Source organism: Raphanus sativus, chromosome 6, assembly GCF_000801105.2.
Source record: "Raphanus sativus cultivar WK10039 chromosome 6, ASM80110v3, whole genome shotgun sequence".
NCBI lineage: Eukaryota > Viridiplantae > Streptophyta > Magnoliopsida > Brassicales > Brassicaceae > Raphanus > Raphanus sativus.
Genome location: NC_079516.1, coordinates 20724230 through 20751951, shown reverse-complemented (window position 1 = coordinate 20751951; position 27722 = coordinate 20724230). Strand labels below are relative to the sequence as shown.

The window sequence follows — 27722 nt, the reverse complement described above, 5'->3', positions numbered from 1 at the left end:
GAAATGGTAAATAAAAATTTAGAGGCTTTCATATTTGTTGAACTTATATTTGTGTTTTTTGTTCGGTTTGTTGAGTATTTGATTAAAAAGTATGATTTTATATAAATATCCATTTTTTAGAATGAAAATATTATTGTGTGTTTTTTTAAAATTCAAATTTATTATAACTTGTGTATGTAAGGTTATATATTCTAAACTTTGAATTACATGATTTCTAATTTTTTAAAAAATAAAGGATATTTTACCAAAATTAAATAATTTTGAAAATATTATTGTGTGTACTTTTTTAATTATAATTTAGTATAACTTGTGTATGTAAGTTTAAATATTCTAAACTTTTAATTACAGGATTTTTTAAATCTAAAAAGTAAAGGAAATGTACCCAAATTATTTTGTTTTGAAAATTATATTATGATAGGCCAGAATAGCAAATAGGCCCAATTTACTAATATATGGAAATAATATTTTTTGGGATATGGTTTGGAGAATAGATGATGAGATATATATAGTGGTGGTGAAAGATGTCGCAGGTTAGGTTAAATGTCATTAAGTTCGATATTTTATTTTTGGTAGTTATAATTTAAAAACACAATCAAAGGCAAAATATCTTAAAAGTAATTAAATGTACATTTATTATTTAGTATCTATTAGGGAAAAAGAATATTCGTAGAGAAAAGGAGAACTTGGTGGTCAAGATATTTAAAAAGATTTTCGTAGAAAAAAGAACTTGGTGGTCAAGATTACATTGAAAGATTTTCGTATGGTTAGTTATTTGCATCGAGCTGTTTAACAATAAATAGTTTATATTCTTTTCCCGTAGGATTAGGAAAATCTCTGAGTGAATATAACTGAAAGATCGCGTAGTATTAGAAAAATATTAGAGTGAGTATCAATTATAAATAGCTTTAAATGTCATTAATGTACATTAATTAAAAAAATACGAAAATTTAAGACTGCTTTAGGATAGACCATGTGCATGTTAAAAAGAAAGCCCAAAGACAATGATAATAGGCCACATTTTTTTAATTGTGATGGCAGTGGCATGCAGTGGTAATATTTGTGCAAAACTAAGGGGACAGAGTTATTTGTACTTCAGTATTAATATTTTAGATATTATTTCATTGACAATTATTAATATTTCAAAGTTTTGATCAGTACGGTGACGGAAAATTTATTATGTATATATATTTTTCTTTGATAAAGACTGAAGCTCAAAAATTAATTTAAAAACACTATATAATATTAAATATGATAAAGTTTTCACAAATTAAAACTTATTACATATTGATTGATGTATATTGCGATATATATTGTATGACAAATATGATCTTAAAGATTAAAGATTAGGTCGAGCTAAATATTTAGATTTCTATCCTAATGCTTATTTCTTCTTATTTAATAAATTTTAAATTATAGGATAAATTTAAACTGATGACTCTTCATTTGAATCATAAGAACATGATAAATAATAAAATTATGTAAAATTATAGAAAATATAAAAATAAGTAAAATTACTTCTCAAAAAAACATCTTTTGCAAGTCATTATTTTTGGTGTGAATTCTTATGAGTTTTGTGTGTAGTTTTTGGTTTGTGTTGATGTAAACAAAATTAGAATAATACATAGTTACATTGACTCGGTATTATTACAATAATACGATACTGTCAAATGTCAATTATTATATATAGTTCATAAAGTATATGTTTTCATTGTGTTTTTGCCCAGGTGTGTATTTGAAGGAACCAAACAAAACATTATTTAATGAATATTTATATTAAACAATTGATGGATATAATATGCTTTTTTGTTTAACAGATTTCTTCTCACATGTTTATATTAACAATGATTTATAATTACCAACTAAAAGTATTTTAAATAAGATAGATAAGTAAAATCACTAATTACAATTATCAAAAACTTATAAATAAATTATCTAAAATTATAGAGAATATGACAAATAAGAAAAACTTAAATTATTTAGAACAAAAAAATAAATAATTGTCTAAAAATATGGAAAATATGATAAATAAGCAAATTACCTATAATTATGAACAATGTGACAAATCTGCAAAATCACTTCATAAATAATAGTATAGATTTGTGAAGGTTAAAAGAAGATATTACCGAGTAGTTGGATCGTTTAGATTAGATAAACTCATACTTAGTCTTATTTAAAGCGTAGTATTTCCGTTCGATCTCTGGTTAAAAATACAGATTAGAATAGTAGAAACATAGACATCTATCTTCATATGGAAAAATCATCCTCTTTCCCAAGATAAGCCATTACAGAACATCAAAACTAGCTAGTTTCAAATCCACTTATTAAAAGTGAGAAATTTGACCAATCCTTTCGAAAATATAGATTTTTATAGTGAATACACAGATATGAATATTATTAACATACTGCGGTAAGTCAGTTCTCTAAACTAAATTATATGGATTGTGTTTTACAGCACTCGGAAAGTATGTTGTGAAATCATATAGAACTGAACAATTTTATCAACAAATGAAACGACAATCGGAAAGTATATTATGAAATCTTGATATAGAACAGAACTGTTGTGAAAAACAAGGTGAGAGGAAATGATTGAGATCACTTTCTATTTATTATATATATATATATATATATTTGTATGATTTGAAAGTGACTAAACATAAAAGGGAGAGAGAAGAATGATGGTTAGAAACGAGGGATGAGAGAAATGTGTTTATTATTTCTTGTTTACATTCATTAAGTAAACAAGGGAAGAAGCTATTTATACTACACAAAAGTCGGTTGCTTTAACAGAAGAAGACAAAATATCAAGGGGTGATAGATGACATGATTTCTGTAAAAAAGACATGTGTCCAAGATGAATAATCATCTTATTTTCATCTTCATCTTCTAACACTCTCCATTGATTCTCCATCATTAATTACGTATTGCCTCGTTAAAAACCTAGTCATGGAAAAATCCGATGGGATAAAAATCATGATAAGGAAAAAATAGTACACTGACGTAATCTCCCTCTGAGAATCACAGGTCATGCAAACGCCGCATCCCGATACCATTGACTTGTTTTCGGAATGTTGTAGTAGGAAGAGCTTTGGTGAACAAGTCAGTCGGATTGTCGCATGACCTTACATATTCCATGTCCACTTCTTTATTTTTCTCGAGCTCCTGAATGTACGAGAAAAATCTTGGAGGGATGTGTTTTGTTCTGTCGCTCTTGATATAGCCTTCTTTGAGTTGAGCGACGTAAGCCGAGTTATCTTCAAAAAAATTTGTCGGCTTTTTCTTGTTAACTATTCCACTTGAATCTTGTATATGGTGACTCATTGACATCAACCACACACATTCTCGACATGCTTCGTGAAGCGCAATAGTTTCTGCATGATTTGAAGAAGTTGCAACCAGAGTTTGTTTCTGGGACCGCCAAGAGATAGTGGTTCCAGCAATTGTATAAACATAGCCGATTTGCGATCGAGTCTTATGAGGATCTGACAAGTATCCTGCATCTGCAAAACGAACCATACCAAACTCAGATTTTCTAAAATACATTAACCCTAAATCAATTGTACCTTGTAAATAACGGAATAAATGCTTAATTTCGTTCCAATGCCTGTGAGTAGGAGCAGAGCTATATCTTGCTAGGAGGTTAGTTGCAAAAGCAATATCAGGCCTGATACAATTTGCTAGGTATAAAAGCCCACCGATAGCACTCATATAAAGTACTTCTGAACCTGATATCTTCTCGCTATCTTCACAGGGCCTAAAAGGATCACTCTCAACATTGAAAGATCTACCAACCATTGGAGTACTCAAAGGAGTCGCTTTGTCCATACGAAAGCGTTTCAATAACCTTTTTGTATAGTTTAATTGATGCACAAATATTCCTTCTCGGAGATGCTCTATCTGGAGCCCAAGACAAAATTTTGTCTTGCCAAGATCTTTCATTTCGAACTCCTCTTTCATATGAGTTCGAGCATCATCAACCTCCTTTTGAGTTCCAATCATGTTCAGGTCATCTACATATACAGCGATGATCATAAAGCCAGATGACGATTTATTTATAAAAACGCATGGACATATCTCATCATTCATATATCCTTTACTCAAAAGATATTCACTTAAGCGATTGTACCACATGCGTCCGTATTGCTTTACTCCGTATAGGGATCGCTGTAACCTGACCAAACATACCTCCCTGTATTTTTCTTTTTAATGCTTTAGGCATTTTTAATCCTTCAAAGAGTTTAATATATATATATATATATATATATTATCCAACGATCCATATAAATATGCTGTCAGAATGTCCATGAGATGCATTTCAAGATTTTTCGACGCCGTAAGGCTCATCAAAAATATAAACGTAATTGCATCCATTACCAGGGAATACATTTCCTCAAAATCAACTCCCGGTCTCTGAGAAAAACCTTGGGCAACTAATCGGGCTTTATATCGTGTTACTTCATTCTTTTCATTTCTTTTTTCTCACGAATACCCACTTATACCCAACAAGATTTATATTTTCAGGTGTTGTGAATATAGGTCCAAAGACATTTCTTTTATTCAGGGAGAGTAATTCAATTTGAATGGCCTTCTTCCACTCCTAATCATGTCTTTTCTGATATTCTAAAATGGACCTTGGATCGGGATTATCACTTTCATGATCGATCTCTTTGGACACAGAAAAGAAAAACATTCCATCAACATCTTTTATCTTATTTCTGATCAATAATTTTTAATCATGAGCGTAGTTGATGGAAATCTCATACTTTTATGTTCACTCCTCGTCATCTGGATCATCATCTTTATTTGGTTCTTGTTGAACCTTTTCACTTATGCCTTCTTTCAGACATCTTTCAATATCAGATTTTTCTGGAATCTTTCCACTTTACTCAACCAATTTCTTTTTTTCGGGGATTTTTATCTTTAGAACCTACTGGTCTCCTCCTCTTTAACTGAACCCCAGGTTCATTTATTTTGTTTCCATCAGTTTGTTCCCCAGGAACAACAACTCTTGATGGAACATTTTCAGCGGGTATATACGATTTTGTCACCCTTTTCATATCTGTGAACGCATCTGGTAACTGGTTTGCCAAATTATACAAATGCACAATTTTCTGAACTTCTAGCTCTCTCTGATTCGTAGGGGGATCAAGGTGTAACGACGATGATGTACACCATGTAATCTCTTTAGAAATTTCTCTAATTCCTCTCCCTAACGCTGGAAATTCATACTCATTAAAATTGCAATCAGCAAATAGTGACGTAGACATATCACCAGTTACTGGTTCTAGATATCTTATTATACTTGGTGACACATAACCCACATATATTCATAATCTCCTTTTTGGGCCTATTTTTGTTCTTTGTGGCGGTGCTATCGGAACATAGACTGCACACCTAAAGACACAGAGATAGGATACATCTGGCTCTTGCCCAGATGCCAATTGTGATGGGGAGTATTTATGATATGCACTCGGTCTCAACCGAATCAGTGCAGCCGCATGCAATATATCATGACCCCATACATAAATTGGGAGCTTTGTTCTCAAGACTAATGGTCTTACAATCAACTGCAACCATTTTATCAATGACTCGGCCATGCCATTTTGTGTATGCACTTGGGAAACTGGATGCTCCACATCAATCTCCATTGACATACAATAATCATTGAAGGCTTGCGATGCAAATTCACCAGCATTATCAAGCCTTACTTTCTTAATGGCATACTCTGAGAACTGCATTCTCAGCTTTATTATCTGGGCAATGAACTTTGCGAAAGTCGTATTTCGTGTTGTCAAAAGACACACACGTGACCATCTAGCAGATGTGTCAATCAATACCATGAAATACTTATATGGCCCGCACGGTGGGTGAAACGGCCCACATATATCACCAATTCACCATGTATTCTTTATAAAAACATTGGTGATTCATTGCCTACTTTTGATGGTGATGGCCGAGTTATAAACGTTACATGTAAACTCGTTCGTTTGCAAAAAAATTCCGTTTTTCAAAGGATGGCCATTCGAGTTTTGCAATATCTTTCTCATCATAACTGAACCAGGATGTCCTAGCCTTTCATGCCAAATTTTAAATGTATCAGAAAACTTCATGTTTACCACGGCATAGGACTCAGTCATGTATATTTTTGTACAATATAGTCCAGAGGATAACATTCTTAACTCTTTCAAGACATGTTTTCCCTCTAACTTAATGCAAAGAAATTTAATGGCATCTTTACTCATAGTCTCAATATGATATCCATTCTTTCGGATATCCTTGAAACTTAACAAGTTTCTATGAGACTTGGGAGAATACAATGCATAATTTATTGAATTGAAAATATTGTTTCCTCTGGCATTGAAAATTTTGCTCTTTCAGAGCCAATAATAAGTTTTTGCATTACCAGATATTGTACTTACGCTTCCAGTGTAATCTTTCATTTTGGGACTGGAGAAATATTTTTTATCTCTAATTATCGTGTGCGTTTATGAACTATCCACCAAGCACATATCTCAATCCAAAGTCTCAAAGTCTGGCACTTTTCTGAATTTTAAAATATTTATAAAACATATATCGTAAAACATGAAAATAACATATATATATAGATAATATAATACAGTAAACATATATCATATCGATCATATTTCATTTATCGATACTCTATGGCTCAACCAGAAAGTCTGATACATCGAGATAAGTATCATCATTTAAATCATGAAAGGATGACCCGGTTCATAAGAGATGAAGTTTATTTCACTTCCTTTCTCTTTTCTTATTGACTATCAATACAGATAGGGTAATATTTTGACGTACGACAAATACGTACCCAACGTTCTTTCTTGCCACATCTGTAGCACACCTTTTCTGTTTGCCTTTTATCACCCGACCATTTTTATTTACGTGGAAGTTCTTATTATTTCATAGGGACGATATATTCTTTCTCGTCCTCTTCCACGACCACGATAGCGGTTTCAACCGCATCTACACCCTCGTCCTTTTCTAATAGGACCAACTTGATGGTTTAGTATCATGATTTCCAATATTTCAGTTCTCATGGAGGATTTACATCAACTCCAACTATTTAGTGACTCCTTTCTTTCAAGGATTTAGTTACTCAAAGATCTTCTAGATCTTTTCTCATGATACACACCTCATCTTATAAACCATCTTCAAATGGTGTAAGATATCATGGCTTTTCTTTTTTCATTTGATTAACTTATCGATGATTTTTCAAAGCTTATTTTCTCTCAGATGCATCTTTGCACCAGTGCCCAGATCGTAATATCCAGGGCATTAATTACGAGCTTTGTCAAATTTGACATGATTACTGTATTCATAAAATAATAATATAAATATAGACGAGAATTAAATGCATAATTTAAATGCAGAAATTAAAGGCATAAAATAAAGACAAAAAATAAATTGCGTACACTTGAATTGCAGAAATTTAAATAGTATAGATAAAATTGGAGGCCCAGCCTACCATATGATCTGAGGAGTCATGGACTACCATAGCAATCATTTTTCAAAGTCAGAGGAGGCCTAGCCTACCATGTTAACTTTTTCTTATTTCAAGGTCCAGGAGGCCTAGCCTACCATTTTTGACATTTTCTTTTTATTAACGGAGGTAAAGCCTACCACGTGTTTCTCTGATCGTGGAGGGCTAGCCTACCATAACGATCGGTCGGGAAAGACAACGCCTATCATCCCAAAAAATAAACGGAGAAGGCCTAACCTCTTATCCGGAATAATAAATAAAATTTTAAATAAATTAAATATATTGAAAGACAAAAATTTAAACATCACCTGTTTGCTTAACGTCGTTTGGTATAAGAACGATTGGTATAAGAGAGTTCGTCGTGCTGATAACGTGTTATGAACAACAAGATGAGAAGAAATGATTGAGATCACTTTCTATTTATTATATATATTTATATGATTTGAAAATGACTAAACATAAAAGGAAGAGAGAGGAATGATGATTGGAAACGAGAGAGAAAAATGTGTTTATTATTTCTTGTTTACATTCATAAAGTAAACAAGAGAAGAAGCTATTTATACTACACAAAAGTTGGTTGCTTTAAGAGAAGAAGTTAAAATATCAAGGGGTGATGGATGACATGATTGCTGTAAAAAAGACATGTGTCCAAGATGAATAATCATCTTATTTTCATCTTTATCTTCTAACATTAACAATTTTATCAACAAATGAAATGACAAAGGGATCTTATATACTAGACAAAAAATAGATACTAAACAACTATCGGTTTTGTCTTGGAATTTAAAATGTTTTCGTAGCTGAACATTTAATTTGTATAACATGTAATATTTCTGATAAGTTGTCTTTTTCTTTTGGATAAATGATAGTTATCTCCTACCAGCAATTTACATACACATGAAACTAAATGTGATATTCAACGTAGTCTAATGAAACGTTAGTCCTTGACATATTAACTGAAACTCAAACCAGTATTTTGAAACTCATCCGGACACCGAACTGGACAACCTCACGAATTACTAGATCAATGGATCAACAGCGAGGAAATTGCGGGTTAATAAACAAATTAATTTTATTACATAATAATATATATGATTTGAAAATAAAAATATAGACACTAAAGTCAAGTATTTCCTAAATATTTTTTAAACAATAAAATAATAGTTTGGATATATATATTTTATGTTTTAGAAAACATTATATCTTTATTTTCATTTGACATACAAAATATCAAAAATAGTTTAGATTATTTAGTTTTTTTGTAACAAGTTAAGAACTTATGAGTTATGAAATCTAACAAAAATATATCAAGATTTATAATCATAATATTTAAATGTCTAGTGTGGAAAAATCACTGCAAAACATGATTCAAATCATATGGTTTTGCATAAACAATTAGAATAAAATCAGTGACTTTCAAGACAAAATATATTTATGTAGAAACATGTAAAAGATAAAATAAACTCATGTGATTCACAACAAATAATGGAAAACATAGTAGAACTCAGAACTTAGAACATGTAAAACGTAGCATGCGAGACTTATTGATAAGAAAAATAATCAAAAAGCAAAAAAGTTTTTTTTTAAAAAAGAAGGAGATACATAGTCAAAAGAGGAATATGACAATAAAACTAAAAATAACATAACTTCTAAATTAAAATTTAGAATACAAAAAGATTTAAATCATAGTTAAAATCTAAAAATTGTAAAAATTATTTATTGGTTCAACCAGTGATTCGACCGGTAACCAGATTTTGGGGTTTAAGGTTCTTATATGTTTTATTGGGTTTTTAAATATTAGTTTTTTTCACAAAACCCAAAATGTAGTTATCTTGGATCACCGGGTTTACAGGTTCATCCGTAGGTTCGGGGTTTCAAAACACTGTCAAAACCATACCCAAACCAAATAAAAAATCAGAACTAGAATCAGACCAAAATTATAAAAATAAATCAGTGGTTTTTATCTCTCTAAAACCTAAAAACTGAAGCCAAACCAAAAACCAAACGGGTACCTAAAATAAAAAATATCCAAAATCACCTAATTATTCTAATTACCTGGATTTTTGTGGTCTTTACGGGTTTAACTCTCGTTTTAAAGCGTTTTGGGGATTTTTTTCCTTTAAACCTGAATTAAACCCAATCTATTTCTAATTTGCATCCACTACAATTTTTATAAGAAAATAAAAAGATGACCTAAATCCGACATTACCCGAACCGATTCAATCCAAAAATAAATATATTCTTTAATGGGTTTTAAACATCATAACCCGAATAACCCAAAAAACGAATAACCGGAATTGAAAACACAAATGCCCAAAATTATGAACCGTCAAAGTAAATTATTCTCAATTATAGATGTTAACAGCTCGTATATTAATTTTAAACTAAAAAATTGATAGTAACTTTTCAATTAAAAATTAACCAAAATATTAACCTACGCTTTTAAAAGCGCAGATCAAAATCTAGTTAGATATTAAAAATTAAAGTGGACACACACACTTTCGTATCATATACTCTCTCTGTTTCATATAAATGTCATTTTTAGTTTTATTTTGTTTCATTATAAGTGTCGTTTTACTCTTACTCTTAGCTCATTAGATAGTGAAATCAAACAAAAAGATGTATTATATAGGGTATAATAGAAAATTTAATCTTTTTTTTTAATTTATGTGCAAAAAAAACTTAAATGACACTTATAATGAAATGGAGGAAGTAACACAGTTAAAATACAAGATCAGCATGAGCTCATAAGAATCTACTCTAAATATTCAGTTTTTTTTATTAATATATTTAGTTAGATATACTATTTTTAAAAAAAAAATCTGATTTTTTGAAAAAAAATAAGTTAAAAGTTGTTAAGAAATATACTTTAAATATATTTTCAGTACGTTTTTTATTAAAAAGAATATATTCAAAACATTTTAAATAGGTTTAAATGGATCTAAATAGATAAACATAACTATCACAAGTCTAAATGAATAATCTTATTAAATCTTAAAATGAACGGATCTATTTATTTTATTGTCAAATCTGTTTGATATATATGGGTTGATTTAGATACTTAACAATTTAAAAAAAAAGAAAAAGAAATATTCGTAATCTATTTGTGGTATTGAATATTCAAATTAAAAGGATATTTTAGCTCACAAATAAAGAGCTAAATATATATAACTGATAGCAATTTTATTTTTAGTATGTGACTTAGTTGAGATTAAGTATTGGTATTTGGGTATGGATCGGCTATTTCAAGTATCAACTTTTTGGGTTTTGAAAAATGTTTTGTTTAGATATTATCAAACATTGTGCCAGGTTCGAGTCAAGTTTTCCTGGGTTCTAACGGTATGGTTCTTGATGGGTACGGTTCTCATATAAAAGAACCAAAAAAAATTGGATAGCTGTTATATATGATTGGGATTCTGATATTTTAATCGAAATAACCAAGCTACCCAATTCGGTTTAAATATTTTATATTCAAATTACCCAAATATACAAAAAAAAAAATACTCATTATCTATTCTATTAAAAGAGAAACATTCTGAAAAAATCTACTTACAAAAGGTTATTGGACTTATTCGTTAGAATTATTTGACTTAATAACATAGCATAACATACAATTAGTTATAAATGTAACAAATCGTTTAGGCTCATTCACCTACATTTTAGGAAAGATCAGTTGACTGCATTATTTACACAACAATATTCATAAATAAGATCTTCAAAGATTGCCAAAAAAAAAAGGAATCATTTAATAATGTATCTTCTACAATTCACGTATAAATCACAATATCATATTTAGTTTAATATTTTACTCAGCCATTATATTCTAATATATTATTATTTCAAGTCTTAAAGCCATAAATAACAGCATAGCATATCTATTATTATAAAGAAAAGTTGTCTCTCTCCTGAGAGAGACACGTCATCAATTCATTCAACCTGAAGCCAACACCTGTCCCTTTTTTAGTACGCTGCGTTTCATTAAGTTTTTCTTTGATTTCTTTTTGGGCTACTATTAATTTTTTTTTTGTGGACAAATGGGCTACTATTATTTATATCAACTACTTTAGGGCCTGTAAAAAATAGAAAATTGGGTCGGTGTATATGATATAACCTAAACCAAAAATGTATTGTATTTTGAAACTCCGGCTAATAACGATGAAGGTAGTCGCTGCTGAAGTCTCTGTTTTTTTTTTCTTCCCCCGCTGAAGTCTCTGTTACGTACATCAATGGTTTCCGCCAATTCCTGATGGAACCCGACACCGACGTCTAATCCAATGGTGATCTTCTCACTCTGAACGAAATCCGGGAACGTTACGGAAGTCGACTGCAATCAACCATCGTCATTGACTCCCTCATTAACAACGCTTCCCCACTCCTCACACGATTTCTTATTCAATGCATTCCCCCTTTCTCTTTTGTATGAATCTCCAACTATAAATACGTGAGTTTCATTTCGTGAAATTCATCAGTTCTTTCCTTTCAATCATTATCATTCCTAAAATTTTCAGAGAAAAGAATCCACAAGCAGAGTTCCTTGCTAGATCAAGTATGAATGGTAAACTCAAGGAGATGTATGTCGTCTCTCTTCTTCGCGGCCGCGTGGTGACGTCTGAGTTTCCGCATGCTAACTGAAACGGTCCGAGTTATGTCTTTTGTTATTAATCCCGTTAATTCAGTAGCCACGATGAGGTCTTGAATGCGTTGTCAGATCTGTGAGGCCGTGTGTGTTGTGTATAAATATATGTTAGTATCTCTCACTTTGAACTCATCTTCTCTTCACATCTCTTCTTCCTAGGTTTCGACAACAGACTAGATTGTTCATATGTTTAGGCTGCGAGAATGTGAGAATGAGATGGCCCAGTTTGTTTGAAGGAGTTGATCCCACTTTAGAGGAATGGATCATTGATGAGGTGCATATTGTAAATTTATTATATATTTAGTTTTTTCAGATTGAAACTTGATATTGGTATCTAATGCTCTGATTTTGAATGAAAGTAAACTGGTTATGAAAATCTTTTATTTCAGCTGTTGTTGGAAACGAAGATACCTTCTATTCCAAAATATTTAGTGAGTGTGAATGCTTATCAAAATATACCTTTCCAGGACTTATAGCTCTTGGATAAAGAGATCCTTTGTGTATGATAGATGAATAGTTTGATGATGATTGCATTTGTTGAATTAAGGTTGCAGAGGGATTAACTATTGATGGAATATTGGAGAGATGGGAAAACATGAAGTTGGTTATCATGGAGACTTGGAATGAAGAAGATAAAAGATGCTTTGATCGATTTGTTTGGAAAAGTTGGATGATTGGATTAAAAAGAACATGACAACTTGGTTTGGTCCCAAGAGGTATGTCTTTGAGATCAAAGCATTATCTTTTATCTTCAAAATTTATAAGTATCTAAAGAAAATAAAGAGATAGTTAGATATACCTGTCGATTTTTGTTAGGAATTGCAATAGCATAGTTTGTAGGCGGAAACCTTTGGTTTCAAAGGTAAATGGAGCTTGAGATTATTTCTTTTAGATTGGAATATACTAATATGATATGTTTCGCCTCAGTTTCATCGTGGAAAGAGGTAGAGACTGAAACAAGATATGTTGTTTTCCTCTCATATATTCTATGCTTTTGTTTTCCACTCACAAACCTGTTTTAAATCTAGGAGCCATGTGGACAATTACCTTTCAAACCAATGAGCAGAGCTGCAGGAACACCCTAATAATGCTGAAATTGCAAGCGATAACGACAAGTCTCAACAACCAACACACAAAAGCTTAGTTGCTTCTATTTTTTTTTTCTTCGCTGATCTTCCTTATTAGGAAAATAAAGTTATTGTTTTCCATATTGTTTTTCATGATTTGCAAATAGGCAAAATAGGGAGAGAGAATTTTACATTATCACCAAACTGTCTCAATTGAGTTTCACATGTGAACCCAAAGACCATGGGCAGTAGTTGTTTCATATCTAACAGAAAAGGGTTCTATTCCTCACTGGAATAATTTGTGTATAGTGAGGAAGCATATCAAATAATGAACAAATAATGTTCTTTTCTTTGTGAGTTACAACATCATTTGAATCAGAAATTTTTAGAGAATTTTTTTTTACTTCCAAAGTCCCAATAGATTCAAAAATACACATACAAACATAAGAAACAATCTATATTTATCTTACAGAATCCAATCAACTACCATTCCAAAGATTTTTATTCTAAATACTATCATAATCAAAAAAAAAATTTGTGATCTTGAACAAAAATAACAAAATATAATTAAAATACATTTATATTTATGTTATATATATGTTATTTTTAATTTATTGTCCCGCCCGTAGGGCGGGTTTACCCTAGTTTATTAATAAGATCATATTCAATGATAATTTATACACAAAATAACCATTCAAGTACAGTCCAAACGAACAAATTTTAAAAATAGTTTAGCACCCAACGTTAAAGTTGTTATGCACTATATTTTACACTCAATAATGGATCTAATTTAGAGATTAATTATCAAAATGAATTAACTTATATTATATATCGTGCCATCTTACATATATAGTTTTAAATATTTACGAAATCAAATTTGATAAAGAAGAGCAGACAATATGTTTAAAACTAAATTATATATCATGTTAAATTATCTTTATAAACATAATTTACGATAAAAATTTGCTATCTAAGATACATTTAAATTTGTGATAACCATACAAATCTACACTATTAAATTAGCCAAAAATCTACCAAGTAGATCTTATATTCTACTAACTCAACAAATATGATTTATAAAATTCACATAAAATATAATAAAAAGAGTAGACATGGACATTTGAATCCTCGAATCGGGCACATATCGGCTCTTTACGGGTCCATGTCCTTCAAATCCTAAACACTTGGATCCAAATAAGAATTTTAAAATTTTGGTTTGAATTTGGATCAGTTTTTTTTGGTTACGAGTCGGGTTCATGTATATAATTCAAACACATGTTAAAAACCTATAACTTTTGGGTATAACAGGTTTGGATTGGTTCAAGTATTTAAAACCCAAAAATACTAGAATTATCCGAAAACCCAAAAATATATAAAACACGAAAAACTCAAAAACAAAATAAATATTCAAATATCCAAAAAACTAAAATTTTACTTGAAATCTGATCAGAAGAACCGAAGATACCAAAAATTCTATTCGAATACCTGAAATATATTTTTAAAATTTTGATATTTTACCTCAAATCCAAAAAATAAACAAAAAACTCAAACAAGAAACTTAAAAACTGTATGTAATACCAAAAACTTATCCAAAATAATTAAATATACAATTCAAATACTTTGAATATTCGATCCGGTCTCGGATAGATCCAGACTCATAAAGAGACCCATGGGTCCAAAATTATACCCAATATATAAAATTTTCCTGGTTCGAGACCCGAACTGAGCCTGCATTTTTGAGTGATTCATTTTTTCGGCCTGGTAAAAATGCTCATACCTACTAAAGAGTTACATAGGAGTGTACATACGAATTTCAAACAAACTAATTCAAAAATTATAAATTTTAATAAAATTCCCTTATACAATATAATATAATTTGTAACATAATACATAAATTTATTTATATTTTAAAAACCCGCGCTTTTGAAGCGCGGGTCAAAATCTAGTATATTGTTAAAATTGGTTATTTTTATCTTAAATTATCCATGGATAGAATTTATTTGGATATTTTGTGTCTAATATATCCTTTTATCCATAAATACCTATAATAACTAATATATTTAATTTTTAATTTTAATTTTAGGTATTAATATTATTATAACTATAATTATAATATATATATATATATATATACTTATTTATATATTTATTCGGTTCTCGGTACAGGTCGTGTTCGATATTATTTTCGGATATAGCAATTTAAGACATGTTTGAATATGTAGAATGAGTTTAATTGGGTTTGGGAGTCTAACTTACAGATCAATTTTTGGGTAAAAATATTATTAAGAGCATCTCTGATGTAAAATTTCATTTTTTCCCTTTAAATGGAGTAAAAGAGAATGTAGAATAAAAATGTTTCAATCCACTTCTATTTCTCACTTCATAATGGCGTAATGAATAACCAAAAATAGATTACTACATTTATGGAGTAAACTCTATTTTAAAGTGAAATTTATTAATTGGTTTGGAACATTTTTTACTATTACTTCATCTTACTCCATTTTAGAATAAAATAAATTAGGGTCGAAGATGCTCTAACTATTTATGTTAATAACTCAAAATGCTAATAACTGCAAGAGAATGTACTTTGATTTTTTTTTCAAACCTGATTAAATATTTTAAAACCATATCACCAATATTTACGTATCATTCTAAAAGTTGATTGCATATTCCGCAATTCAAGTTATTTCCATTAGAATATTAAACATACAATAATTGCAAGAATATGATTTTTGTAACATTTAAATGTAAATACACAAATAAAAATATAAATTTATATTAAATAAATTTAGTTTGTTCTGAAAATAATTCTGTATTTTAAAAGTGCTGAGCAAAATCTAATAGTTGTTTAAATTTGGTAATGTTACCCGGTGAACAAAAGTTTGGCCCAATTTGTGCTTCATACTTTAATAGTATTTGATGAAATGATGTACCTGTCCGCCCAGTGATTATTCATTTTTTCTTATATCATCCCTAGCTGTGGCTTCTTTTCTTTTGAACTACCTCCTAGCTGTAACTTATAAGCAATTGTATTGTATTTTATGAACAAAATAGAAAACTTCATAGAAATTCGAATAGATGAAATTGGTGGGAAACATGATTGAAAAGGAAAGCAAATCATTTAGATTTATCTACCAAAGGATACTTAGCGTAATGAAGTTCACTTGTTCTGAGTGATTATGATTCGATGATTTGATCCAGTTAGTTAATTTTGTCGAATCATTTTCTTCTCTTTGTTTAAACTTTTAACTTGCACGAATGGTTCTCTTCTGAATGAACGGAATCTTTGAACTCAAATTAATTAATTAATAAGAGGACAAAATAAGATTCCATGTTTTGATAAGATTATAATGATTTTATGCGTTAACGGCATATTTGAAACAAATTCGTTAATCAGCAAAACTGAGAATGTTGAACTACGAAAGTTCCATTTCTAGTTGAAAAAGATTAATGATCATATTGAACATATTATAAAACCTCAGAAACAAACTATGAAAGCAGGGGCGGATGCAGAAACACTTTTAGTTGGGGGCACAATGTTAAAAATGACAAGATAAATTCTGAATTGGGGGCACTTTACCTATTTCTTCACTAAACTATGTACAATTCAACCAGATTAATTTAGATTACTTAAGAAAAAATTTGAAAGAGTAGGGGGCATGTGACCCCATACCCTATAATGTCCGTCCGCCCCTGTATGAAAGTACGAAGTTACAAAAAAAAAAAAAAAACTATGAAAGTACGTAGAAATTGGTTAATTGTATTTAGCAAACAAAAAAGCGTTAACTGTTACAATAAACCCATTGTTTTATTTTCTAAACTATGCAAGATTACAGTCTTAGCCTTTTAAATAAAAAAGAGACGCTATGATGGGTAAACATAGTTACATAAATGATATATTGAGCAGCTGAAAATTGCTAGTTCAAACAAATATGTTTCACATGATTTTCAGTTTTTTTTTTGTAACAAATATCATTTTTAAATGCTTCCTTAATATTTGATTTTCAATTTTTACATTAATAAATATATTTCCCAAACACCAATCAGTAACCAAGTTCCAGTATCGTTAAGCCTTGGGAGATGAAAGTCTAATAGGTTTGAACCATGATACGTTCTAGTTATCTACATAGGTGTATAAGTGATCATTACTTGTAAACTAAAAATACTTTGTCATAATCACCTCATAGGAACATTACCAATAAGATCACACTTTTTTCACTATAAAAACCCCACTTCAAAACCCTTTTGGAGTAATCAAACTAGTATCTAAATCCCCTTCAACTTTTCAAAAACAATGGCTTTAAACCACGTCAAAATCTTTCTCATAGTCTCTCTAGTTTCATCATTATGTTTCTCGATCACGCTTTCTCGCCCTCTCGACGATGAACTCATCATGCAAAAGAGGCACGACGAGTGGATGGCCGAACATGGACGTGTTTACGCAGATATGAATGAGAAAAGCAATCGCTACGTTGTGTTCAAGCGCAACGTGGAACGCATTGAACGCTTAAACAACGTTCCCGCCGGAAGAACGTTTAAGCTCGCGGTGAACCAGTTTGCTGATCTAACCAACGACGAGTTTCGTTCTATGTACACTGGTTACAAAGGAAACTCGGTCTTGTCTAGCCAAAGTCAAACAAAATCGACCTCGTTTAGGTACCAAAACGTTTCTTCTGGTGCTTTGCCGATTGCTGTTGATTGGAGGACGAAAGGAGCTGTGACTCCTATCAAGAATCAAGGCAGTTGTGGTAATAAACATAACTCGTAATCTTTATTCATGTATATAATAATATAAACTAAAGTACTAGACCAAGCTGAAATTTTGAACCGTTTTTATTGAAAGTTTGAAACTGAAAAAGTTGGTTTCCTTTTCCCAAACGATTTGATCACTTTATTTTGTACCTAATATAAACAACAAATAACCAAAATAAACCGAACCGATACTTTTTTTTTCAATTATATATATACAAAATAAAATAGATTTCTTTATGCTAAAACTAAGAGAGAATTTAAATAAATATATTTCAAGTAGCTTCTATTCCAAAATCGGAGCTAATATGAATCGAGGATTTTAAGCCGAACTTAAAAGTTCCGATTATGAAAGCTCAAAACCGAAAAAGTCAAAATATGTAATCTAACCAGATCTAATAACCATCCCTAAGATAATTTTGCATGGATGGTGAAACTAATAAACGAGGGAGTGTATGTGTAGGATGTTGTTGGGCGTTTTCAGCAGTTGCGGCTATAGAAGGAGCAACGCAGATAAAGAAAGGGAAACTTATTTCTTTGTCTGAGCAACAGCTTGTTGACTGCGACACTAACGATTTTGGCTGCAGCGGCGGTCTAATGGATACTGCGTTTGAGCACATAATGGCCACTGGCGGCTTAACCACTGAATCAAATTATCCTTATAAAGGCGAAGACGCCACTTGCAAGATCAAGAGCACTAAACCGACAGCAGCTTCTATCACAGGTTTCACTTTTTGTTCTCTGATAAAAGTCATACAAAAGATTTGAAATGCACATAATAAACCAAAAGTTAACCGAACAAACTAAAATTAATTAAAATCTAGAAAAAATGTTTATAAAAGAATATACAAACCAAACCAAATATAACAAATTATCATACATAACAAAACCAACTTTCAAATTCGATCATAATTCTCACAACCGAGTATATAAAAGAAGATCAGTCATGAGATTTTGGGAGTTACACATAATTTAGTATGAATTCTAATAATTTTTACACAATTTTGTTTATATATATATATATATATATATATATATATATCAATTCTTAAAATTTTGGTGTCTCTACACATACACAGTGTTTCATTTATCTATGTCCATTTTCGGTCATGACCAACCAATATATTTCTATTAGATCATAATTTTCAAGCGAGTAAACCAAACCAAACGAGCAAATGTTCATCTTTGTGTTTTTTTTTTTTTGGTCTAAATGTTCATCTTTGTGTTACTAGTTATTCTTTGTTTTTTTTTAAGAAATAGATACTAGTACTCATGCTTTGAATTTTAATCATTTGTACACGAATCATAGGCTATGAGGATGTCCCGGTTAACGACGAGAATGCTCTAATGAAGGCAGTGGCACACCAACCGGTAAGCGTTGGAATTGAAGGAGGTGGTTTTGATTTCCAATTCTACTCGTCCGGTGTGTTCACCGGAGAGTGCACAACGTATCTTGATCACGCGGTGACTGCGGTTGGATACAGCCAATCTTCCAACGGATCAAAGTATTGGATCATCAAAAATTCATGGGGAACAAAATGGGGAGAACTTGGATACATGAGGATTAAAAAAGATATCAAAGATAAAGAAGGACTATGTGGTCTTGCCATGAAGGCTTCTTACCCAACTATATGAAAACCCCGTTTAATACCCGGTCAAGGTTAAAATGTATATGTGTGGGTTCTTATGTCTAAAAATGGTGATATGAATAGTATGTATGCTTATAATTTAAGACTGTTGTATGTAATCTGTGAAAAAGGTAAGGATGCAAAAGATATGATGATAAGTTCAGATTGTTTATTTCAAATTCAGTCACGTAAGTTCGATATCAATGAATCTTGACGATGATAGCTAGGTGTAATTTCAAACACGTACGCAAAATAATAATGAAAACGGATGATAAGTAGAGATTAGTCTGTTCCTAGTGATAACCGCATTTGTTCATCGTTCACAACACGTTTTGGTTCCTCAGTCAAACAAGTCCGATTCCGGGTTTGATTGACAAGTGTTTGTAGAGTTTTTCACATCCATTTTTTTGTTTTCCAAGAAACACCAAATCTCTTCCATTCATATTTATAGAGATTTTTAGAAACTACATATTTTGTTCTTCTGATTTAGCTTTAGAGAACAAAAAGTACTTACAGATTTAATATCACAACTTTGAAAGATTTATGAGTAAATCACTAAAAAATTTACCCACATATAAATCCTATCACATTAAAAATCTACAATCACAATACAAAATTTTTATATCCTTAATTCAAAAACAAAACTTCAGCTTCGTCTAATATGGTCCTTAACAACACCTATTATTGGACCTTGTTCAATAAATGTAAATATGACTTAGTTTTATAATCACAAACATAAGATGAAAAACATAGTAAATTAATTAACCAATTTTTTTAACAAAGCATGTATCCTATTAGAGATAACTAAAGACAGTAATATATCTTGGGAACCAGCTCCTACAGATGGTTAAAAACCGATTGTCAAATAAATCTAGTAAACACAAATTAAAAAATATTGTCTAAATTTTTAAAATTAAAAATTTTAGATACATACCATAAAATTTGATAACTCTATTTTTGATTGAATATGATTGAGTCTTGTGTGTATATGTACAACTCTATAAACTTATAATAATAATATTTCTTTTTTTTAGTTCTGATTATCCTTCTTGTATTGAGTCCAACAAAATAGAACATATTTTTGTAAAAAATTGAAACAACCTTTAATCAGAAACAAAGAAAACCGATGTTAAAATTTACTGGATGTGTTTTTTTACTATTTTTATACTAATGGATGTATAAGAGCATCTTTGATAAAAAAAAAACTCTCTTTTTGAAATTCTAAAAATACACACACACATATATATATATATATATATATATATATATATATGTATTTTTAAAACTCTAAAGAAAATACTTCATACTAGGTGTTTTGCCCGCACTTGCGGGCTTTATAATTTTACAAAAAATATAAATAGATACATCATCAATCCAAAAACTATTAGAATAAATTAATCATGTTTTGAAATATTTATTAATTAAATATTATATTTTTTATATATGCAAATTTTAATTTAATAGAATATCTCTTATTACGTAAATAATCTTAAAATTCATATATTCATAAAATTATATACATGGATTTATTTATTTTAAACTATTATAATTTAAAATATTTTTAGACAACATAATATATAATATTTTTAGATAGTGATGATTATCAAATTAATGATTTTTTATTTATTTTGTGGGTAATTATCTATTAGAAATTCAATATAACTATATATTAATAAGGGTAATAAATATTTTAAATGCTCTAATTTTTAAAGTAGATCGAAAAAATCAAATATATACTATTCACTCCAATTATGTGATATATATATATATATATATATATAAATTATATTTGGTTAAACCAAATATAAAGTAAATACATATATAATATTTTAATATTACTTAATTAAATATAATGTAAATATAAATTTGATATTATCGTTAAATTTTTTTAATTATTTGATATAATAATAAATTATCAGATAAATCACTAAAATTATTTAAAGATGATAATGATAAATCATCAACTAAATTACTAAAATTTCTTATGGAGAATATAACTAATAATCAATATTATCTAAAATCATAGAGAGCATGACATATAAGCAAAATCACTTCATAAATAATAGTATAGATAGATAGATTGGACCTGCTTTAAGATTTCGGATTTCCACCATAAGAAAAACTAGATCTTGACCCGCCCAACCGGGCGGGTATTCATTTTATGTTTTTAGTTTTTTTATTTATAAATGATATATTTGTAATATTTAAACATAAATTTAGATTGAAAATTAACATTTGTAGTTATAATAAAAATTAAAAGTTTAAAAAAATATTTTGATATTAATTTGAAATTCCTAATTAAAATAATATAGAGATGAATCATAATTTTTTCCAATTCCAAAATCTTAGCATTCTTAATAACAAATAAAATAATTTATAAATACATAAAATATATAAACATATTTGAAACTAAAATAAATTTGTTTAAAAAAATCTTACGCCATTGTTGTTTATTTCTATAGTTTGACCCGTGGCCGTATAAATATTTGCTTTCACTTCAATTTTTTTTCTTTGTTCTAATGATAATATATATATATATATATATATGTAAATTAATATGTATTACATAATTGTTAGTATAACATTTTAAAACAAAAAATTAATATATTACTTTAAATAATTATATTATGTGATTTTAATCGTCTATTATATCACAGTGTATCATATAAAAATTTAATATTTATAATTAATTGGACTTATATTATAAAAGTGTTATACTAACAATTTATAAATAAAATATTTTATATTTTATTTATATGATATATAAATTGATTTTGATGTGTGATTTTTATTTTATTATTTTTATTAATAAATATTGAATAATATTAAATTTTAACTAAAATATATTATGGTTAAGATTCATTCTATTAAAGAAATCTATTATTTAAATTAGGAAAGAACATTAAATACTTAAATCTATCATTTAAATAAGGAAAAAAAATCTCTACTATCTTTGTTACCAAACACAATTAATATTTTTTTAAAGATTTATATCCCTATTACCAAACAAAAACTTAAAGTACTTCTACTTTAATAAGATAGATAGATAAATCAGTTAGTTTGACTAAAAAAAAAAAAAATAGACCAGTTTTTTTTTGTTTTTAAAAAGTAAACCGGTTTTGGTTTGCTTCGATTAAAAGCCGACCATGATTGACTTATGTTCCTTGCACGACTCCTTTTTCTTTCTCTCCTCTCTTCTTTCTTTCCTACAAGCCATTGACTCTCGTCGACACAAATTGCAATCGCTCCGAGATTAAAAGATTCCGGCATGGACGATAATAGACAATCTCCATCGACGACGATACTTCAATTCGCTCCATTGAACAGCTCCGTCGACGAAGGTTTCTGGCACAGCTTCTCCTCTCTGAAACTCGATAAGCTCGGAATCGACGATTCTCCGATCCCCATCACCGGTAAACCCTCAATTACCAAAATACCCTCAACATCCATTCCAATTCGATTTTTGTTAGAGAACAAAATAATAAAAAGTTGGCAACTTTAGGAATAAAGTTTACAACTTTATATAGATCATGTTATAGATTCATCTTATGCGCTGAGGTGTTTATGTTTTTTTTTTAATTTGGATTTGGGAACATGCAGGTTTCTATGCACCGTGTTCACATCCACAAGTCTCAAACCATCTCACTCTTCTTTCCGAGTCGTTATTGCTTTCTTCAGATCAACAGTCATCGTCGATTCACGGGAATAGGAACAAGTGTCCTGTTCCAGGGACTCTCTACAACACCAACACCGTCGAAAGCTTTACTAAACTCGACAAACAAAGCTTGTTAAAAGCAGAAGCAAACAAGGTACTGTATATGTATGGTTTCGACTCTTCTTTTTTTTTTTCCGACAGAATATCTAACTAAAACTTGTTTCAGATTTGGGAAGATATTCAATCGGGAAAAGCACTCGAGGACTGTGCTTGTTTAGCTAGGTTCTTTGTTATCTCCTTTGCTGACCTTAAGAAGTGGAGTTTTCGTTATTGGTTTGCGTTCCCTGCTCTTGTGCTTGATCCTCCTGCGAGCTTGGTTCAATTAAAGCCAGCTTCACAGCATTTTACTTTAGAAGAAGCAGAATCAGTATCTGCTGCTTGTAATGAGTGGAGAGACTCAAGTTTAACTACAGGTAGTCAACAACATTCTCCTCCAATTATTATTATTATTATTATTATTATTATTATTATTATTATGCAAATTTAAAGAGTGGAAGCTGAAACCTGTTTTGCTATTAGATGTTCCGTTCTTTCTGGTTTCGGTTTCTTCTGATGATTCAAAAGCTACCATCAGACATCTTAAAGACTGGGAACCTTGCCAAGGTGATGATCATCATAAGGTATGTGCGAACTAACCCTCTTTCAAAATGCTTCAGAGCTGATTAAAAACTTCACCTCTCTTTCCTGCAGTTGCTTTTCGGTTTCTATGACCCGTGTCACCTCCCTAGTAATCCTGGCTGGCCACTTCGAAATTATCTAGCACTGATTCGCTCAAAGTGGAACCTAGAGACTGTTTTGTTCTTCTGCTACAGAGAGAGTCGCGGTTTCGCTGACATGAGCCTTTCCCTTGTTGGTCAAGCCTCCATTACACTTCTTCCATCAGATGAGACTGTACCTAGCTCAGTGGGATGGGAGCTTAACAAAGGCAAACGAGCTCCCCGATCCATTAGCCTTGCTAACTCCATGGATCCAACAAGGTACATCTTTTGCTCCCTATCAATGGCTTTAGATAAAGCCAAATTGATAAGATCTGATTAACGATCCTTTTTCCGCAGGTTGGCTGTTTCTGCTTGTGATTTAAACTTAAAGTTAATGAGATGGCGTGCGTTACCGTCTCTAGACTTAAACGTTCTCTCCTCTGTGAAATGCCTTCTTCTCGGAGCTGGTACATTGGGTTGCCAAGTTGCTCGTACTCTTATGGTAATGCATCAACTAGAATGAGAGATTAATTAAACAATCATACACTTACTAACTAAAGAACCTCTCTATCCCTTTTCATTTTAGGGTTGGGGAATCCGCAACATAACCTTTGTTGACTACGGCAAAGTAGCCATGTCTAATCCAGTCAGGCAATCTCTCTACACGTTTGAAGACTGCCTAGGCCGCGGCGAGTTCAAAGCCGTTGCTGCTGTTAAAAGCCTTAAACAGATCTTTCCAGCGATGGAATCTAGTGGAGTTGTTATGGCTATACCGATGCCTGGACATCCCATCTCTAGCCAAGAAGAAGAGTCTGTTCTCGGTGATTGCAAACGCCTTCGTGATTTGATTGAGTCTCATGATGCAGTGTTCTTGTTGACTGATACAAGAGAGAGCAGGTGGCTACCTTCTCTTCTTTGCGCTAATGCTAATAAGGTAACAACATTTAACTCTGTTTCTTTATTTCTTTTTTTTTGTTTCTTGTGACACAAGTAAAACAACCTGTTTGATTTTTGAATTTTCAGATCGCTATAAACGCGGCTTTAGGTTTCGATAGCTACATGGTAATGCGACATGGCGCTGGCCCCACCTCGTTAACTGATGAAATGCAGAATCTTGACATGAACAAGACAGGAAGACGGAGACTTGGTTGTTACTTCTGCAACGATGTTGTTGCACCTCAAGATGTAATAGCACTTGGCTGAGACTTTGTTTTATATTTACCTCAAGCTTTTACTTGTGGTGAACTTATTTTGTTGTTTTACATTTTGCAGTCAATGACTGATCGAACTCTTGACCAGCAATGCACTGTTACACGCCCGGGACTAGCTCCTATTGCAGGAGCTCTAGCCGTTGAACTCTTAGTAGGAGTCCTACAACACCCACTAGGGTAAGCCTTTTGAAAGTCTGACTCAGTCCACAGGCTTTGTCTTCTTACATATGTTTTTCTTTTGTAGTATCTATGCAAAAGGAGACAACTCGAGATCGAGTAGTGGAGGAAACACCGATGAATCACCTCTCGGGATCTTACCTCATCAGATTCGAGGCTCGGTTTCTCAGTTCTCACAGATCACGCTGCTAGGGCAAGCTTCCAACAGCTGTACAGCTTGTTCTGAAACCGTAAGTTTCATACATGAGATCTCTCTTAACAAAACGTGGCTTGCACGGCTTCTTATATATGTTTAAATACTTGTATCTCAGGTGGTATCAGAGTATAGAGAAAAAGGAAACAGTTTCATACTTGAAGCTATTAACCATCCTACATACCTGGAGGATCTCACCGGTTTAACCGAGCTTAAGAAAGCTGCTAATTCGTTTAGCCTTGATTGGGAAGACGATGATGATGACGACGATGAAGCTGTAGATATGTAATAAGTTATTTTCATTACAGGTTTTATGAACCAGTTAGACCATAGACTATATCACAAGCTGGCTCATATTAAATGGTGGTCTTCTTGATAATCACAAGTGACTGGACCATCATTTTCCAAATTCATTTCGCTAAGAACATTCAGTTAGTTGCCATTCATTAGCAGTGTTGATTCACGTTTTATTATTAATAAAATTTATATACTCTTTTCTTATTTTATAGAGTTCTTTCGATTTGAAACGCTACCTAAGATTTATGATTGGATGTTCACCTACAAAAGAAAGGAAAATATGTTGGAAAAGTAACCAAGAAACACACAATGGAACATATCGCATAGACAATGCAATGTTTAAACCGTTTTGGTAAAAATATGGGATCATCTAAAAAGTATGTGTACTCATTCTATCACTGCTATAGAGTATAGTTAATTTAATCTCGTTAACTCACATGTGGAGATATGGTCCATGTAAGTAACCCGTTAATCAACACGAACACATGACATGCTTCTCTGTAAGTAAAGATTTCATCGTATGGGCCGTAGTAACAATAAAGCCCCATTTTCGTTGTCTCACAATAGGATCTGGTACGAAGATCTACTTTTTGGATGGTGTCTTGTTCCTAGCAACCATACTCCACTGCCACAACCCGTTGAACCAGTTCACGTATATATAAGGCATCTAAGATGCAAAGAAAATAGCACGTCATGAATGCAGGTTCATTTTTTAAAAAGATATGTCCTCGAGGGAGAAAAATGCGCTGAGCTCGAAGGCCCACTGAGAGCAAGTCTTCTTGAGGGAGAAAGATGCTACTGAGCTCGAAGGCCTATGTGACTCACTGACGAATCTGAAAAGCCCCAAATATCATCAATTTCAGGTAGAGTTTCTTCTCCATTTAAGTAGCTAATTACCATTCCCATCCACGGCTGACACACTGGTCTCTGATGGCAGCATAGCAGCCCCACTCTGAGAGCTAGCCTTGCCTCTCTACTGTTGTAACTATAGAGAGGCACGGCTATCCCTCATGGTCGGGTTGTTCTGTTGCCATCAAAGACGAATCGATGAGAATTGTGATTAGGGTACTTGAATGGAGAAGAAAATGTCCCTGAAGTTGTTGTTAATTGGGGTTTTCCTGATCTTTCAATGAGGGATTTAAGATTAGATAGGCCTTTGAGGTTAGTTTCTTCTTTCTCCATCACGAGGACTTCTTCAAGTTCTGCTATCACCGGTGATAGTGTCATATTCACACATCATCTACCACACTGAGTTTATTTCTTTTGGAGCTTTTAAGCAATAATCATATAGGAGTTTTTTAATTTTTGCTTCTTTTCTTTACTTTTTTTTTTTTTTGATCTCCAACAGAAACAAGCTCAGTGTGGTAGATGATGTATGAATATGACACTATCCAGCGAGAGCAGAACTTGAAGAAGTCCTCCTGATGGAGAACGATACGACTAACCTCAGAAGGCCTATCTGATCTTAAAGACCGTTTTATAGGCATGGATCTTATTATGTAATCATGGTTTAATAAAGTACCAAATACTACAAATGCTTGATAATATTTTTCTCTTTCGTGTTTCTAGCGAATCAGAGTTTTTTTTTGTCAATCGCAGTGGTTGAGTGATGGCTCTACTTGGATTTCCAGTGTGCGTCTCAACCAGGGAGGTTAACATGGGTGATTATCCATGGGTTTACCCAAACCCATTAATATTGGATTGGGTTTTTACCCATCCAAAATTAATTAGGTCAATTATGGATATAAATTTTAAAACCCATATTCATAGTGGATAAAATAAAAGGTAATGGGTACCCATGAATTTTTAATTATAAAATTATATTTTCCACTATTTTATTTAAATAAAAAATTTGT

At 31.2% G+C, this 27722-nt stretch overlaps 2 protein-coding genes and 1 long non-coding RNA gene across 8 annotated transcripts; all 3 read left to right on the top strand.

Annotated features, from left to right (window-relative positions):
- The first annotated feature begins 11451 nt into the window (after window positions 1-11451).
- Window positions 11452-13591, top strand: LOC108810413 (uncharacterized). Of its 6 annotated transcripts, XR_001943080.2 has the most exons (6): window positions 11475-11912; window positions 12004-12131; window positions 12291-12405; window positions 12521-12562; window positions 12679-12847; window positions 13160-13555. It is a non-coding gene; the product is annotated as an uncharacterized LOC108810413 (long non-coding RNA). The 6 variants fall into 6 exon arrangements; XR_008934751.1 differs by adding an exon at window positions 13059-13075 and having other exon boundaries at window positions 11452-12405; window positions 13160-13591; XR_001943083.2 differs by having other exon boundaries at window positions 11457-11912; window positions 12004-12405; window positions 13160-13591.
- Window positions 13592-17447: 3856 nt separating this feature from the next.
- Window positions 17448-19754, top strand: LOC108810221 (senescence-specific cysteine protease SAG12). Its single transcript, XM_018582350.2, has 3 exons — window positions 17448-17946; window positions 18411-18671; window positions 19257-19754. The coding sequence occupies exons 1-3, from the start codon at window positions 17493-17495 to the stop codon at window positions 19580-19582; spliced, it is 1041 nt and encodes a 346-aa protein (XP_018437852.1). The 5' UTR covers window positions 17448-17492; the 3' UTR covers window positions 19583-19754.
- Window positions 19755-22740: 2986 nt separating this feature from the next.
- Window positions 22741-26070, top strand: LOC108805729 (ubiquitin-like modifier-activating enzyme atg7). Its single transcript, XM_018577658.2, has 11 exons — window positions 22741-22988; window positions 23176-23384; window positions 23457-23703; window positions 23810-23910; window positions 23981-24267; window positions 24346-24490; window positions 24575-24922; window positions 25012-25173; window positions 25261-25376; window positions 25444-25606; window positions 25688-26070. The coding sequence occupies exons 1-11, from the start codon at window positions 22844-22846 to the stop codon at window positions 25856-25858; spliced, it is 2094 nt and encodes a 697-aa protein (XP_018433160.1). The 5' UTR covers window positions 22741-22843; the 3' UTR covers window positions 25859-26070.
- The last annotated feature ends 1652 nt before the right edge of the window (window positions 26071-27722 follow it).